Raw genomic sequence first — 18,222 nt, 5'->3', positions numbered from 1 at the left:
ATATCACTGTCTTCTGGAATCTTTTCCTTTTTCTATTTCAATTCAGTTTCAAAGATAAATCTTGACATTTTGCGTTAACAAAGTCAAAATGAAGAACGGTCATTCACTTTTATCTATTTGATCGACTCTAATATACTTTTCGCAATTGAGATTTATGCGATTAGTGTATCCCAAAGACGAAGATTCATCGTTGCACGTTAGCTTTAACATTATAACGCGTACTCCTTCCGTCGTATAATTTCATCACGGAGAATTTCCTAGTTCGAGTTCCACAGTTCTCCATTCTCACGCTGTCCAATCATAGAATTTCGCCTCGATTGCCCCACGAATCTCATTTATCATCGCGACATTTTCCTCGATCTTATTAGACCGAACGATCTCGGTGCGACTTGATTTAGCGTTGAGCAAATTGATTTTGAATCTTGTCATGCATCGCCAAACAATATAATTGCCATTGTACGCCATTGTTCTGCGCTTTTAAACGAAAGGATATTTATATATACACAGCACATCGCCCTATAATATAAATTATTAAAATATTGTTATATGGACGTAATCCACGATTCGTTGAACGCATTCATAATAAACGAATTGGACGATTGAATGAATTCATGAAACTTAAATAACAGGAATGGATATATCTAACTAAAGTTAAAATTATATAATTGTATCATCACGGATTTGACGATATGAATGTCTGAATACATAGAAAACGGGATAATATAATGGTTTATGGTAATATTGTTATAATAAATAATATTTAGATCATTGGTTTTTCCAATTCAAATGACGATTTGCACGAGCGCTATCAAATTATTGGTGTGCATGAGCGCCATCAATTTATCGAGTCAATTTTTAATTAAAATAAAAGATGCAACAACACGCTTTATATCCGGTGAAGAATTTTCATTCTTTTGTTTTAAAAACTTAAAGAAACATAGAAAATTTAAGGAATAGGATAAAAGCAGCACATAAATAATACTTTACTAAAAATGCGAGAAAGTTTATGTTTGTTGAAGAAAAGTCGACGAAATCGAGACCGGCGCGTGAAGGATTGAAAAAAACATATCGTATAAGCAATAAAGAAAAAAAGAAAGCAAAGCAAAGGCTAAATGAGAAGAGGAGAAGAACAAGTAGGAACTCAGAGAGAGAGAGAGAGAGAGAGAGAGAGAGAGAGAGAGAGAGAGAAGGGGGGGCGGAGGAAGAGGAGGAAGAAATCCCGCAGGATACGACCCAGCAAATGAGCCGGAGAATGCAAATCAATCCCACGACGCAGGGCTCGAAATTGTGCACCTACGCTCGAATGCGGCAATCCCTTTTCCAGGGCTTTGCTGCTTGTGCCAGGATAAGGTAGGAAGGGAGGATGGCGGTGCGCTAGTAGCGAACCGTCGCCGACACCGACATACAGCCCACGGAATGCTCCCCTAGGGTACGTCACTGCAACGGTGCAACGGCGCAATGAGACCGAGCGTGCATTATCGCATCCGACGTGTCCGACGCGACCGGGAGAACCGCCTACTGCGCGATCCTCTCTTCGGGGAATAATGTTCTCCGATGCTACTCGTACACTTTGCTCGCTCGCGAATCTTCGTTGCGGACCATGTGGCTCTCGATTATTGCATCTTATTTCTATGAAACGACCCAATATATACCGGTAAACAGATAGTACCTTAATATATATTGTATCTCCTTGTACGATTTTTTTTATATTACTGATTACGCGTTAGAATAATGCAAAAATAAGATAGCAGTTTGTTCCGAATGGATTGTGTTATGTAACCAGAAGACGAGTGCAGTTCGCAAAGACCATCTTATTTCTGTGAAACTAAATCTTATACAATAGTTCGGAACAAGGCTTTGAAATTCTAATTGTAGAATGTTTTGATTGTTTTGACAAATAAAATTGCTTTATCTTTAAAGTTGCTTTACAATGATTAAGTAATTGAAACGAGACGTTTAAAAAAGGTATGAGAGAGATAAATTAATTATATATTTCTTCTGTGTTTTTTCGCGACTTTTCTCCGCATCAATTTTACATTTGTAAAATTATTTTATTATAGATTAGTAAAACACACACAGTAAAACGCACATGTATATTTTATAAAATCTTTTGAGAAAGATGACAACTCTCTCTCTTTCTCTCTTAAAATTTTTTTTTAAGAGTTTACAAATTTTATATAATATTACTACATTATATACATTCCTCTTTTAGGATAAACTCTCTATTTATAAGCTGTTCTTAAATCTCTGATATTTAATCTAAATCTAAAAATATAGAAAAAAAAAATTGGATAAATTTTTATTCGAAAGATGCCCAATACTCATTAAATTTTTAAAAATGTTTGTTTAACAAGATTATATTCTGATGGGCAACGGATATCGTGATAAATTTTCGTTTGATGAATATGAACCGATTGCGAAAGAGAGCGCATACGGTTACTTTTGCAAACGCGTCACTCGTAAGAACATGGCGAGGACGGGGTCGAAGACGAGATTCCCTTTGTCCTAACCGCTCAAAAGGTTTATCGGAGCATGACTGAGAAACTCTATTGAAATGCAATTTAACGAGATGGAACGGTGGGGAAGACTATCTAGAACGGTGATTATAGCGAAAACGACAAATGCGCGGTCGTGGAGTAAGGTACCTCTTCCGACCGGATCAATCGTTCCGAACATAATATCAAAGGTAGAATTTAATTGCGAATGAACATAGATATAAAAATGAATTCGTTATTCGAGTTTGCAACTAATTTATTATTTAAGCAAAGGATGGACACGGTAATGCTTTCATTACTTGTAATCATCGATAACGATTTCATTTTGTCTATTAACTTTTGACTTAATAATTTCAGAGCATTTATTTAAGTACGATATATTTAAAAATCCGTATATCTTTCGAAGAATTATATCGAGCGCTATGGATGCGCAAACATGTATGACAATTAGGAAAATTACGATATAGGCAACTGATTTTTGATTTATTGTTCGGAATGCAACAAGGATAACTCTCGATTAAGAAAATGACAGGTTGCTGCGATAGTGTATTTCGATCACGTATATTGGTGAATTATCGCACTGTTATTTGCTCCATTTTTGAGTCTCGTCACACGAGAATAATCTTCTCAATCTCTTCTTTCTGTTGAACGTAATCATATTAAAACAATTTATGAATATCGAATTATGTTCTTTTGAATTTCGAAATGTTACGCTTATGAATGATGCCTTTAGGACCCGTTTATCTCGAACGAACATGAAAAGCTTTCGCAGCGAAGGATTTTTAAAACGGTGCTCTTTATCTCATCAGTGAAGTTTTATGATATATATAATTGTCATTTTAATAATCTATCAACGTAAGATAATGCATATTTTCTGGACATGTGCAAAAACTGCGTTGTTGTAAAGATTTTGTACGAATTTTGTAATTTTTTATTCTAGAAAATGCACAGTCACAAATGTATCTGGCAATAGTATTCCCTTGTGTCAATTTGAATCTTATTTCGTACAAGGCGCAGCCATGAGATTAATGTTTAATCGCGTGAAATTAGCGCACTCGGAAATATTAATGCGTGTACACCGCATATGTAAATGCACATCCATATGTAAATTGCTTCGCGGAAAACTATTAAAACTTTAATAAATGTATATCGAGTAGGCCACAGACGCTCTAAATGAAACGCTCGTTGGCATTCTGTTAATTGTACAACAATAAACGGCACGTTAAAAGTTCGAGGTCCGGAAAATATATTTGTGCTATTCTTAAAACCGAGAGAGAATCGATTCAATTAATAGCGCGATTCAACGATAGAAATAATCGAACGAGGAGCAATTAAGGATACGATCTGAAGCCGGCGTACGAATGGGACGCGCGTTCATTTCACTTTTATTCCCGACTCGTTAGTATCTGTTCGTTTCCACGACTCGTCTCTATTGTACCGAATGAACCGCAGAACCGATTAGTCCCTGGATACGTAAATTGCGTCCACGGTAAAAGCGGCTTGTGAATAGATGGATGGGGTATTCTTCAGTAGCAAAGGTAGGCATATTGGTCTGCCATACAAAAACCCATACAATTAGCTCCCGGGATCTCACCGCCAATCTATGATGAAGATTTGAGATGATGAAACGAGCACCACACAGAGCACATATGTATATTGCACACAAACTTGTCATGTGTGTTTGTAAAACCATTTGTTTTATAATAATAATCAAATAAGATCTTCAGATCTTATTTGTGAGAACGATTTAAACTGCTTAATAACTCTTCGTGGCATCTTTTTCTTAAATCGAACTCTCGGACGAATTGACTGTTTTCTCCCGTGCATCTGATGCTTCAACTTTTAGAAACTAAAAAAACTTTGCCTGTTTAGTATCCATATTTAAGTATCATTTCCTTAAGGACGTTAATGCATATTTTTTATAAATATTAAAAAATTAATAGTTGAGGGGGAGATTGTAATATATTTTAAATATATTATATGTATGTCACACATATAAATTTTATTTTATATGCGGGATATACGTATAATATATTATTAAAGAAAGAACGCGATGCAATTACGAATTATTAAAACATGATACGTAGAATATAGTATTTTATAGAATGTCACGATGAAGGTAGTTGCGAGCTTTCAGGCTTATCTGCTTAGTATCTATTAATTATTCGATCAACAGTTGTGACATGCGTTTAATAACGTGTCTCGTTTAATCTCTTGTTTTAGATACGATCCGGGAGCAGACAATCTCTATGCTATTACATGGTATAAGGACCACGAGGTATTCTACAAATATATACTACAAACAAAAGAAGGCCACACCTATCTCGTCAATGGTGTTAAAGTTGACGTAAGTAAAATACCCTCTCGTACCTCCTTATATTTCAGTGTGCTATTGTGTGTGTTTTTCGATATTGAATCTTTAACATTTCATCGAATACAATGTCCTTCATTTAAGAGCACTTCGCCTCTAAAAAAGAATCGGTAGAACTTTATATCTTTGTCATAAACATGTAGACGTTTTTGAAATCCAAAAAATTGACAAATTGGCGAATGACACTTGTAAATGGAAGCAAATAAGTATGTCACAGATAAAAGATGTGTGTAATCCGAATGTGAAATATTTTAACAGGAACGGATTACTTTAAACCTAGATTTACGTTTACATTCGTTTCGATAAAAATCATTCAATGAAATTCAAACTCGATCGGAGATGCAGACAAATAAATCGAATTGAAGACCGCCATATCGCAGCGATGCGTCATGGACGAATGAATTTTGAGACAAATCTCGAAATCTATCGCGAGAATCCGATAAATTTTTCAAAGGCAACCTCCTGCAGATACGTCTTAAACGTCGATATATCCGAGATGCCGGGTAACAGGTTGGAGAGCCTCCGGGTCAAACAAAGTGGACCTTCCGACCTGATCTACGATACCAATTTCAGGGAAAGATCTTCGATTCGCTCGAGCATACGTAGCGGGAAGAAGGAGAGAGAAGGAGGACGAAAAATTTGCTCTAACGTCGCAGATTATAGAGATCGGAACGGCGGGAGAAACTATCGGGAGTCTCGTCGCAAACAAAACCGCGAACGATCAGCAAACTTCGTTTCGATAATATTTGTCTCATCGCTCGATAAACGGAAACGATTTTTTCGACAAGGAGCTTAACACGCGAGCTTTACGGACATCTTTGTTGCTTGCAACAAAAATATTTGTGTTTGTCGAGAAAAAAATATTGTTTGCCATCTAATACCCAAAGAAGCATAGATTAATTTGATTTCGTAATTAACCATCTGACGATGCATAATCATATCGTGTATCACCGTAAAAAAAATTTTTTTTTTTATTATATCTAACATTTTAGGGATAAAATAAATTTTATGCCTTTATAAAGCATTATTACTTTACACTCTTATAATTCATCATATAGCTTCTTTTTTTTTCTCTGTGAAAACGTGCGCGAAAATATATAATAAATTTTATCTCTCCTCCTCTCTCATCTCTTTACTGTAATGTAATAAGATCTTTCTATACAAGTTAAGGAACTATATAAATCTTATATCTTCTTTTTGAAATAACAAGTATAAAATGGAAGAAACATTATTAATTTTATTATTATTAAAATAGATCATAACATAATTTAGACTTTAAAATCATCAAAAGCATTCGATCACATATCACGTTATCAATGTACTTTCCTTGTCCCATTTTATATAGATTTGGCAAAAAAATAGACTAGGGTACACTATCAGGCGGTGTTGTTCGTATAACGCGAGGGAATGTGCATCGTATATCATAGACCGCCATTGTACTCAACAACGTACATGGGAGCGCTCAAGTTTTACGGCTTTCCGCAAAGATTTAGCGGCGCCAATCTACTCTTTATATTACGAAGAGATGAGGCTGAATTCAGAGATCTTCGTGAAGAGAGATTGCACGAGGATGATGCATCCTGCTCCCGTGCCGTAATGCAACGAATATAGGTCACGATACGCTCATTGAAAAAGAATCGACCGCGTTTTTAATGGACACGCGACATCGGTGATGCGATTACGTGTCCGCGAAACAGGAAAATCGAGTTGCTACCAAATTCATAGTTTTTTTTTTTTTTTTTTTTTTTTGCTAATCACATTTGATGGGGATTATCCTCGTCGCTCAACCTTAATCCGCACAATTTTCATCGATATCAATTCATAATAGGTATTTGACAAATTATCACATAAAAAATGCGGTCTTATTATAGCAATTTAGTAATTTAGATAATCTGTATAAGTCTGAATTACGTAAGTAATAAGATCTCATAATTTACAAGCCTTTGAGAGATAATGAAAGGAAATGTCAGCAAATGGAATACTTTGTGTAAATATAATCAATTGAATATATATTGTATTCTCCAAGAATACTAAGTCAATTTTATTTAATATACAAGAATATATATATATATATATATATATATATATATATATATATACATACAACATTTCTAATTTAAAAACGTTTTGTCTCCATTTTTTTTTTTTTTTTTTGCAAATAATTATTTCTAAGCGCAAAAAATCCCATTCGTATGTAATCTTAATCTTACGATATTGCAATTTCTCTTTCCATCAAGTTTACTCGCGCATGTTTAATGTTAACATTTTATATACGCGAGGTAAGATAAGAAATAAGATGGATAACTACAATATATAAACTTTCTCTCTCCTTGTCTGTTTTCTTATCTTACGTTTTAATATCTATAGATGCGATCCTTTTGTGTCATGGGACAAGCTGTAAAGCGCAATTACCTTTACGACTACATACTTGCTTTGACGTAGGACGTTTTGCGGTAGATAAGTACATCAAGCATATCTTGATAAGTTTCAAGTACATTACACAGAACATCCAAATTATTAAAATTACAATATTCTGTTTTTTTTTTCTTTCTGCTACGCTCTTCTTAAATATTCTATTCTGAGAAGAATATTATTAATTTATTATTACTTTATTAATTATTAGTTAATTATTATTTTATTATTAATTTAAAAAAAAAATGTAAATTTCTGCCACTTTTTTTTCATGTATATTTCCCGAAAGCAATATAGATACTATTATTTTCTAATAAAATTCTGACCTTAAACTATTCGATTTATATTTCTAGTTTACAATCATATGTTATAAATATATAGATTGCTCCAATTACACCGGTAAGATAAATCTCATATTTTGATCTAAAAAAGAAATTTTTAATGAACAATTATCGATAGCATTTGATAATTGAAAAATTATTTGACGACAACGATAGAAAAAATCCATACACATACATATATACATATATCTATATATAGCATATCGAATAATCTAAGGTAACTGAGAGAATTTAATTGGAGAATTGCTCGTTCGATGGTAAAGGAATCGTGTCGTTACTTCTCGTGAAGAGAGACTAAAGTAAAACTACATCAGGCACGGTACGGGGCGAGAAAGAATGTAGATATCGCGAAACGAGAAGCGTCGAATCGGACAAATGTAAGGAATGTGTGAGAAATTCGTGTAAAATTATTTAATTTAATTCTATAGTCGCGGAAGATCGTGTTCGCGACGCGTGCTCAAAAACATCGCATGTATGTATATGTATATAAACGAGGTCGCCGCGTAGGAATAAAGCGCTGCGCGCGCGCGTTCAAAGTATACAAGAATATAAATAAAATCCGATTACACATTTGTCATGACCGTAGACGGACTTAGGCAATCGTGGAAATGGCACGCGGTCGCGATAATATGCTTTGTGATAAAAAGAACCATCGTAATAGAAACGCCCAAATGCGCAACGCGAAGACAAACGAGAATACGGTACTATTCTCTGGGAATAGGCGTCTACAAGTTCTTCTTCTTTCTACGACAGGTAACTATTAGTGATAAAAAAGTATGTGGATTGTTTAATTTATTTACGCCACGGGGAGGTACAGCAAAATTATATCTTGATTAACTTCGATCGGAGAAATTAGCAAGTTTTTATTTGGAGATTAGTTGAAAAAATATGTGTCAAAAATTTAAGACAAACGGTTCTATTCATAAGGTCTTAACCAAGAAAAAATTGTCATATGTATACATATATATTGTATATATATATAATGTGTCACGAACTCTGAGGATGAAAAGACGTCCGGTTCTGAGACATGTCGTGCAGCGTGCAGATGCGGATTGGTGCGGTAATTTTCGGATGCCCGATTCGATCTTTTTGCCGGCGGAAATGACCGCGGACCACGACAGCTTCGTCGGAGAAATCGGCCGTACGCGTGAGATATGAAGTAAACTACCGTGTCTCTAAAGTACGGGAGGATCGACGGTCTGCGTCCGTTCCGGCTGCGAGCGATCGTCTCGATTCCCGAGACGGTGCGTCCGCTTCCGATTCACGTTTTCGATGGCACGAAAGTTCCGCTCTTCTTGGCGCTCGTTAATATCGTCCGACGTGTAACGAGCATTACGTGAGCCGAATCGGCTCATCGGGCTTTCGCTCGCCGGGCCGCCGATCTTTCGAATCTCCTGTATTGGAGAGCGGACTATTAATCTGGCTCAGTCCAATGGCTCTCCGATATCGACAAAGAAAACTCTCCGTGGACAAAAGTGATCATGTCCGTCGGCCGTTGTTGCCTCTCCCCTCCGCGCCTGATTCTTGACGTGTATTAAAGTGTAAAGAATCACGAAAATTTAAAGATATATATATATATATATATATATATATATATATATATATATATATATATATATAACGTCGTTACTTTAGTAAGCGGAGCGAACAAGGAGGTCTGTAAAATATTTCACTTTCTATCTTTTACTATAAATAGAGTTTTTTACAATTTCTGTTTATAATTTTTATAAATCTGTTTACACACACGCACACATACAATTTTCTTTACATGCCTACAAAACATCTATAAAATAAATATAATTTTCAATTATTAGATTATAAAATATATTTAACAAAATTGAACAATATAATTGATTCGCCTTTAATATTAATATTAAGGTAATAATATATAACATAGTAAAATTTATTTTGACTGATTAATTTATCTTTATCGATTAGATGACGAAAAAAGATTGTCCGCGTTACTCTATAAAATAAAATAAGACAAATCTTAATACAGTTAAATATATTCTAACATAAATTCTTTTGTACGTACACTCAATATTTTTGATGAACTTCAATAAGATACATGGCTTATAAAATGACGTTATCATTCGATGGCTGAACATCGCAAAACTAAGAGTTGAGATTTTGATCGTGACTTATATAAACAAGAATATTCATCATGTTTCTTCTGCTTCTTTTTTCGAAGTTTCATGTGATAAATCGTTCATTGAATATTAATTGTTCTTTAATCGCGGTTAAATCAAAATTATTATGATCGTGTAAGAAACATGATTTGATGTATAATTTTTATATTAATATTAAATAATTTAAATTTGAACATCGTTAAACACTTCTTATACAGTTTCTATTGTATATCTATGCTTTTATAAATTCTATGCTCTTTTTTTTTTTTTTATTGTTGTTTTTGTCGTTAATTTGCCAGTTTGAAGAAAAGACCGTTCAATTAGGAAATTAAGCTAACATATTTTTTCTCATTCTGCAATTATTTCATCACATGTCTTATATTTTAAGTTTAAGTAATGAGTAATGCGAATAATAAAGTAGTATTAACGAATCTCGCAGCTTAGGGTAGTTCCGGACAAATATCTCTACGTTTTTGGAAATGTGAAAGAGTGGCTAATATAAAAATTGTTTTCATCTCCCGTTGGCGCGCACGTGTAATCGCGTTTACCTTCATCGGGCACGGATGCAGCCAGCCTGAAAGGCGTTCGTTAATTCGCCGTAAAACCGAGAGAGATTCCGAGGTGCTTGGAAAAATGATGAAAAAGACGTATTCTATAGGAACGCGGCGAAGCCGTGAGAGGAGGACACGTGGGATCTAAAGTAAGCAAGAGAAAGAAAGAAAGAAAAAGAGGGAAACGGAGAGAGAAAGAGAGAAGCACGCAGCTTTGAAATTACCTGCCAACTCGAGTCTGAAATTTCATCGAGAACGAATCAACAGCTGAATCTCTCGCGATGCGCTAGAAATGCGCGCCTATCTTCTGAGAGGGAGAAAACCTCCTCTCCTCTCTTATCTTTCTTAATCCCTTTCTCTATGTTTTTCTCTCCTTCTCTTAATCTTTCTCTCTCTTTTACTCTCTTCCTCAGTCGACTCTTACGCGAAACTTCCGTAGCGAAGCCAACAAACAATCTCAGATGCTTTGAGCAAGTTATCGTGTGCTTCTACGCTGTCATGCTTTTTTGACTCGCTTTGGTAAACCGCCAGTTATGGACTCTTTTCGTGTTAACCGAGTTGGATTTGGTAGTTGAATACTTCGTTTTTCTTGCAAAGTTCTACTTTCACCAATATTTTTTGCAATATAAATTAAATTATACATTTTTATAAATCATGTTAAAAGGTCGTGTGTTAATTGTTCAAATTAATGAATTAATTTTGATTAATTAATGTTGATTTAACAATTGATTATTTTTTTTAAATTATTCCTCTTCTTATGCAATATACATACGGAGATATAAGTATCACAAAATTCAATTCAACTTCTTCATATTACTGTTTTTCTCATGTCAGTAATAGAAAAGCACAGAATTCGTAAGATTGATTTAATCAGGATTAGCGTAAATGGACGTGGGTCATGATTGATTCAAATCAATAGCTCTTTCGAATAATATTCCCTCGCAAAATGTATACCTTGACCTATTAGCTTATCGTTACAAAACAGACCGTTTGAAGAGCGAATTGCTGCCGGTGGGAAATATTGTCGACGGTAATACGATTCCCGCGATCTCCGCTGCTCGCTGTCATTTCCTCTCTTGTTTTCGCGAAACTTTTCTCATGGGACGTAAATTAATTTGTCGGCGTAAGAACTCCATGTCCGACAGCGCCTTTAGTACGAGATAAACGTCAACATTGCCGCGCAGGAACCACGTCGTTTATACTTCGTGACTTCCTCCACGTGATCGTGGCCGGTGCGCCTTCTTTCCTTGCGTTTCCGCTCTTTCTGGAGTCTCGTTTGTGTGTACTTTTCCGCTGCTGGAAAAATCTCTGGACGTGTTACTACCGGTAATAAAATTTCCCCAGACATATGAGGGCGTACTGCCCCGATCTTTTCTCTTATGCTCGGTCATCCGATTTTTCAATTCTGCTTCGGTTGCCCTAAATTTTCTCGCCAATATAGATATATTCCATTTATAAGCGAATCTTTCTTTTCGTCATTTTCGCTGAGAATGCGTGACACGAACAAAGCGTCACGACAAATCATTCTATTGTTTTCATTGAAAATTTAAATAGAACGGAAAAAAATATAATTTAAAATTAGCATGCATTGAATCAGTAATTAAGAAAAAAGAAAATGTTAGAAGAGTATTTTTAACGTTTATATTAATTTCGACGAGCGCAGTTTACTTCAACGCAATGAAAAATAAATATAACTTATTTGCTAAATTAATCCCAAAAAATATAATATATGTAATAATTGCACATTGTATAATTAATAAAATGTGGATTGTGCTATTTAATTAGATCCGCGTAATTCCTCAGAATTTATTATTTATACCGTTCTATTTCTATATCTTCTATTTCTATTTGAAGATTTATACAGGGCGGCCCCGAACGTTCCAGCCAGTCTTTGAGATCTTATAGGAAATTTAATTCTGAACAAAAAATTTCCTGGGTCGAAAAATACTTTCTTAAGAAGTTATCGCTCAAAAACTTCTGTTGCAAAGGAAGAGCAAAAGGTGAAAAGAAAATGAAACTTAATAAATTTCTTGAAAAAACGATAAAAATAAAAAATAAAAATCTTTTTCTTTTATGAAAATAAAATAAATTTTTTTAAAACTAAGATAGCACGTAATAGTACAAAATGAATAAAAACGTGAAAAAACTAACTATTTTCAAAATGTCCCGGATTTCCTTCTGATTCAACTTTAATCGATCTAACAATAAGTAACAAAAAGCACGTTTTTGTACGTTTGAAACTGGTTATATCAAAATCTATGGAACGTACAACAATCATTTTGATCTCATTTGAAAGATAATTTAATTTTCTACAACTTTTGTTTCGATACTTTTTGTTAAAAGACGAACATTTTCCATGATATTTGGAAAAATGTGTAAAATAATCACGATTTCAGAGGTTTTTGAGCGATAACTTTTTAAGAAAGCATTTTATGATCCATTTAATTTATAGGAAATTTTTTCAGAATTAAATTTCCTATAAGATCTCAAAGTCTGGCTGGAACGTTCGGGGCCACCCTGTATAGCGTCTTCAACGCTGTCACTATCTTCAAAGGTAGATCACGAGAGACATTGCTCTTATTTCCTCATAATTGTGCAAAGTTTTATCGTACCTGTGAAAAGTATTTCCTGAAAAGTTTTCGGATACTTTTAGTATCGAGCGGATTTCTCGCGTATCAGTACCATGTAGCAGTATGAAACCTTTCGGTAACGGCATTTATCTCTCTGACCACTTCTTGACGTACATTCTTTTCGATAAAACATAATTTGCATTTGCGTTGCGTATTTTAATAATTTACTAGCTACACATTGGCTATACATTGCTACTATAATGAATTAGCGTATGTCTAAGCTAAAGTATCCTATTTGCTGCACGTTATTATTTCCAAATTTCATTACTGAAAAAGATATTTTAGATCAAAATCATTTTTTTTTTTTTTTTTTTTTTTTTTTCAAGAAGCATTTCTTATATTATTAATGATTATAAATATTAATGTTGTCTTAGATAGCTCTCTATTTTAATCGCTTTCGAGATTCATTTTCTTAAATAATTTTTAATAACTCACTAGTTATTACACAGTGAAATGTAAAATGAAAAGATTATAAAACACAATATCTTTTCTGTATAATTTACATTTAAAAAAAAATATATTTGATATATTACTAAAATATATTTAATTTATACATTTAAAAAAATATATGGAAATTCTAAATGTTTTCTCTAACAAATGTAATGTAACAGAATTGTAATAAGAAATTTAAAAGATTTAATATAGAGAAATTCGGTTTTTATGTCCAATAAATAAATTTCTTGATAACATTAATTTTTGTCTAAAGTATTATTATTCGGAAACTGTCAGAATATATGCAATTATTTTATAAATTTATTTGATTGTAAAAAAAAGTTTTATCGTGAATATATGCAAGCTTTTAGTTCGTTTATAAAATTGGGAGTTCTCATAGTAAACATATCTGCAATGTACTTCCCATAAATTCGAATAGCAAAGAAGTGTTCCAATTTTCTGCCTTGCAAGCACCCAAAAGACTCGCTTCTCCGCCGCATAATTCTTAAACTCGTTGCATCGACCTTTTATGCACTACTATGGAAAATACGTCATATACTACCCATATTGTACATACACACACATATATATATGTATGTACCATATGTATGTATGTATATAAATAGAATAAATACATATATTTGCTCGCTCGTTTAAGTGTGCATACATATATATTTCTTTGTATATGGTCCAAGTGCCAGCCAGATCGTTTTATATAAAATTGAATTCCCATATTTGTCTTCCAGATAGATGGATAAAATCAATCTTTTTAAATTTGAAACTTTTAATTTTTTTTTTTACTTTAATTGAATTATAATATCGTATCATAATTACGAAATATATATATATATATATATATATATATATATATATATATATATATATAGATTAATTGTGCCGGTTTAAAAAATAAAGAAATGTTTATTTAAAAGGAAGGGAAATGTTTTTTTTATATTTATTTCAATAAATCCATTTTATTTTTTGCATGTTTTGATTATACGTTTCTATTTATTTTTATTTGCGAAACTCTCCGTTGCATTCGAAAGTTGGCGAGAAAAAAGAAAAAATCCATTTACGATGTCATTTTTTTCTTGCATAAGAGCTTGACATAGCGTAAAAAATCTGTTCAGTAATTATGCTATGGTTGTCCTGTTAACGCATTACAAAAAGAAATTTGTAGTTTTGTGTAATTAGGTGTATATTAGGTTTGTATAATCACTTGTTAATTTATATCAAATTTTTTGATGGAATTTTTATTCTTAAAATATTGCAAAGAGCTCTCGATCTAATTAATCTTCTTTTCTTTAATGTGTAAATTAGGACAGAGTATATAATAAATGTGCTTTAATTCAATAAAAAGCGTATGAATGCAAAAACCTTTTATAAAGTTGCAAGTCGCAAATTTGCAGCAAAAGAAAACAAAAGAATAACTCTTACACTCGATAATCATGCGCCCGATCTGCGACCGCCATTTGTAACGACGTAACTACACTGCTCTAAAAACGAAATGACTCGTAAAGTCGATGTCTTGTCATCCCGCTTTACCGTAATGGCACGAATTATTATACCTCGGCTAAATGTTGTCAAATAGCTCGGAAAAATCGCGGCTCCGTCTCGTTCATTTTTCGACACTTTCTCCAGTAGACATATCTCTGGGTCTTTTTATTCGAGTTAACTCATTTTTATCTTCAAAATACTGCATATTTATAATTCTCTATTCTATTGTATAATAGCTCGCAGCAAATGATTAGGTTGATATACAAATAAATTTCCATGTAATGTCAAATGTAATAGACATCTCTCGCCATTTCATATATTTCAAGTGTTTCATCTTTCATTTAATTTTAATGCAATTTATCCTTATACGTGATTTTTTATTTTTTAATTTTTATGATTTTATTTATGTAATAGTTTGCAAAAAATTTTATTTTAGACTAGATGGCTGCGCATCACTAAATAAACATTATTAAATAAACGATGAATATCTATCGTTGCTTTATTCATTAAATGTTATTCGAATGTATCTTTTTTTTTATCTTTGTTCATTCAAAATTTATATTTAACATAATTAAAAAATTTTGTATATGTTTTTTAATGTTTATATTTTAATCTATAATAGTCAGTTTGCGATTAAGAACTTAATTATAAAATAGAATTCTATGTAACATCTCTCTTTCAAATGATGAACGAGAAAAAAGGAAAAGAAATTTCAATTTAACATATGTATATACATATTACAAAATCGCTATGTATGAGCAGGAGTTAATTAATAGGTATTATCTTGAATGGAATATTGCAAGCCTGCAATCTAAGTAACATTAATCAACTTTTCAGTATTTTATTTTATATCTATTTTTATTATTTGTATTACGATTTGTGCGGTTTTACAACGAGTCTGCATTTTCTGTTTCAGAAAGAACAGTCGAATGACCAGATGGTAGTATTGCAAAATGCGAGCCTTCATGCCAGCGGCAAATACAAGTGCGAAGTTAATGCAGAGGCGCCGAACTTTAGCTTAGTTAGCGCCGAGGCGAACATGGAGGTCATAGGTGAGTGGACCGGTGTCGCGTTTAATTAATAATGCTTTTGAACACGGCCGCGCCGTCGTCTCCCCTTTGGTAACTCGACTAAAGACTACGACGTGGTTGAGTTGGGCGGCAGTGTGCGGAAAGGAAGAGAGAAAGAGAGAGGTAACCGTCGCGTTCTCGCGAAGAAATGAGAAACTGCGAGTCGAGACCCGGTATCGTCCTTCGTAATGTTCTATCATCCTCGAAGATGGAGCGAGTCCCTTTACTCTAACCATGAATTCGCTATCGCGTTTACACGTTCATGTGGTTACTATGGACCGATTAGTTCGCAAAATTAACGACAACTCCGTCGACGATATCGAATTACAGCGTTGTGTAAGTTCGCAAGTGCCATCGAGACCCTATATTGCTTGCAAGACAATCTAACAGTCAGAGAATGCGCCAATTACCGAATGTCAAATGCATCTTATTGGAATCGTGATAGGCTTAAAAATGAATCGTAAATAATTCTAGTTCTGATAAAGAAAACATCAATATCGAAAGTACTCTCAGAGAGCTTTTATTTTGAAATATTGTCAATAGAAAAAGAATTTTAGGATATCCCAATAAACTCGTATACAATCGAAGGGTTAAAAAAAAGGTTTTTTTTTTTTTTAATGAACGAAAAAATAGCCGCAAATATTGGGAAATTTCTATTCATCACATGTGATTAATTTCTCTTTTAATTTTAAAATTATATGTATTTATCGTGTACTTAAAATTTTTTCATTACCTCTCTCGCGTAAGCGATATAAAACAGCTATATAATCGCTTCATTGATTAGATAGACAAACAGATAATCGTTTGCTCCACTGACCAGTTCAAGCGGGTAAACGAATAACGGTTTGATTGATTAATCGTTCAGCTCTTTATTTGATTGTGCCATCGAATATACAATACGTACGTGTCCATGTGGAGTTATAAATTCATCAATAATCTGTGCATGAAAACGTCATCTGCCTTTTTTGTTTGTCTGCTATTCTTTTGTTATTTGATCTCCATGCAACTCGATTTCTGGACGCATTTTCATCAGTACGATATACAGCGAACTGTAGGTACAGCAAATATGGTACATTTCTCCTCAAACAAAGCAAGTGTACGAAGTAGTAAATGGGAGACGAAACCCGATAACAGCGCGCAATATCCTCTAACGTAATCGCACTAATTCTCCTTTCAAAGATTAGTATATCCGATTGATGATGACGCGACACATGATTCCCATACGATGTTTCGGACATTGACCAATCAATCCGCGGCGGATACTCGATCCAAACGGCCGTGCGCGTGGATGCGTATGCTGTTCTTATCAGGATCAAAGGAAGCGTATCTAATTATCTTGAGCACACGCTAGACGAGATATCCGTTGCAATAGGATTATCATACGGTCAAAGTGGGCGATACGATAGTACATAGTAACTCCGAGCTAGATATTAACTCACCTTAACGTAGACGGTTCGAAGATAGGCATGATTATGAGGGACTCGTCCGCTATAGGCAGAACATAATCGCCTTATAATTATTTCGTTATAACATATTTCCATTAGCAACTGAATAAGATTTGTAAACGGTGTGTTGCGGTGAATGGATTTTGGAATTTTTGTAAAAAGAAGATAATGTCGAACGTAAAATACAACGCATTAAGCGCATTTATTTTTCAGTTAATTCCTCAAACAACTTATTCATTTGTGCGGAAGTCACGTTACGTTACAGCACAAAAACATTAAAACAAATAATTTTACACATGTTGTTATTAATTCAATAATGAAAATATATTTAAAAATGTACCTAATTCGCCGAAAAGAAAAGACAGAGAAATGTAATAATAGAATTAATAATTGTATATTTTGTTTTGCTGTGCGAAAAATACAAACAACGCCGCTAATAGTATTGATTGAAAAAAACAATTATTTTTTACGTCATATAAATATCGGTTTTGTATAAATCAGTGAGCTCTAAATAAAATTTCTGACATAGTTGTGTTATAAAGGTATGCATTTATAATATTGTTTCGCAATATATAATATCGAAACCTGTTTAAAAGGTAGCAGACAAATGATATTAAATTGTCGTCAGGAATGATTGGGGAAAGGGTTAATTGTCCGAGTTAAATTTGCGTATGTTTTGATATCGTCGAAACGATGAAACGCATCGACTTGCGAAATATTCTAACGCTAATTTTACGAAAGACCACGTCACATTTTTCGACTTATCCGCATCCCGCTCGATCGAATCAAGGAAGGCGGGAATGGACGCGTGCTCTTACTCGCGATTCCGTGGAAGGCAGGAAATTCACT

At 33.7% G+C, this 18,222-nt stretch overlaps 1 protein-coding gene across 3 annotated transcripts in view; it reads left to right on the top strand.

The window, feature by feature from the left end:
• LOC138937698 (cell adhesion molecule 1-like) overlaps positions 1-18,222 on the top strand; it is a 114,893-nt gene that overhangs the window by 75,848 nt on the left and 20,823 nt on the right. For all 3 annotated transcript variants that reach the window (XM_070304215.1, XM_070304214.1, XM_070304216.1), the window contains exons 4-5: positions 4,719-4,842; positions 15,775-15,910. In XM_070304215.1, the coding sequence (XP_070160316.1) occupies positions 4,719-4,842; positions 15,775-15,910 (260 nt within the window). The remainder of the gene's footprint in view (positions 1-4,718; positions 4,843-15,774; positions 15,911-18,222) is intronic.

The sequence above is a fragment of the Polyergus mexicanus genome, unplaced genomic scaffold (assembly GCF_030449975.1).
Source record: "Polyergus mexicanus isolate NDT 795.1 unplaced genomic scaffold, iyPolMexi1.0 SCAF_11, whole genome shotgun sequence".
In the NCBI taxonomy this organism is placed as follows: Eukaryota; Metazoa; Arthropoda; class Insecta; order Hymenoptera; family Formicidae; genus Polyergus; species Polyergus mexicanus.
This window is presented reverse-complemented; position numbering and strand designations above follow the sequence as displayed.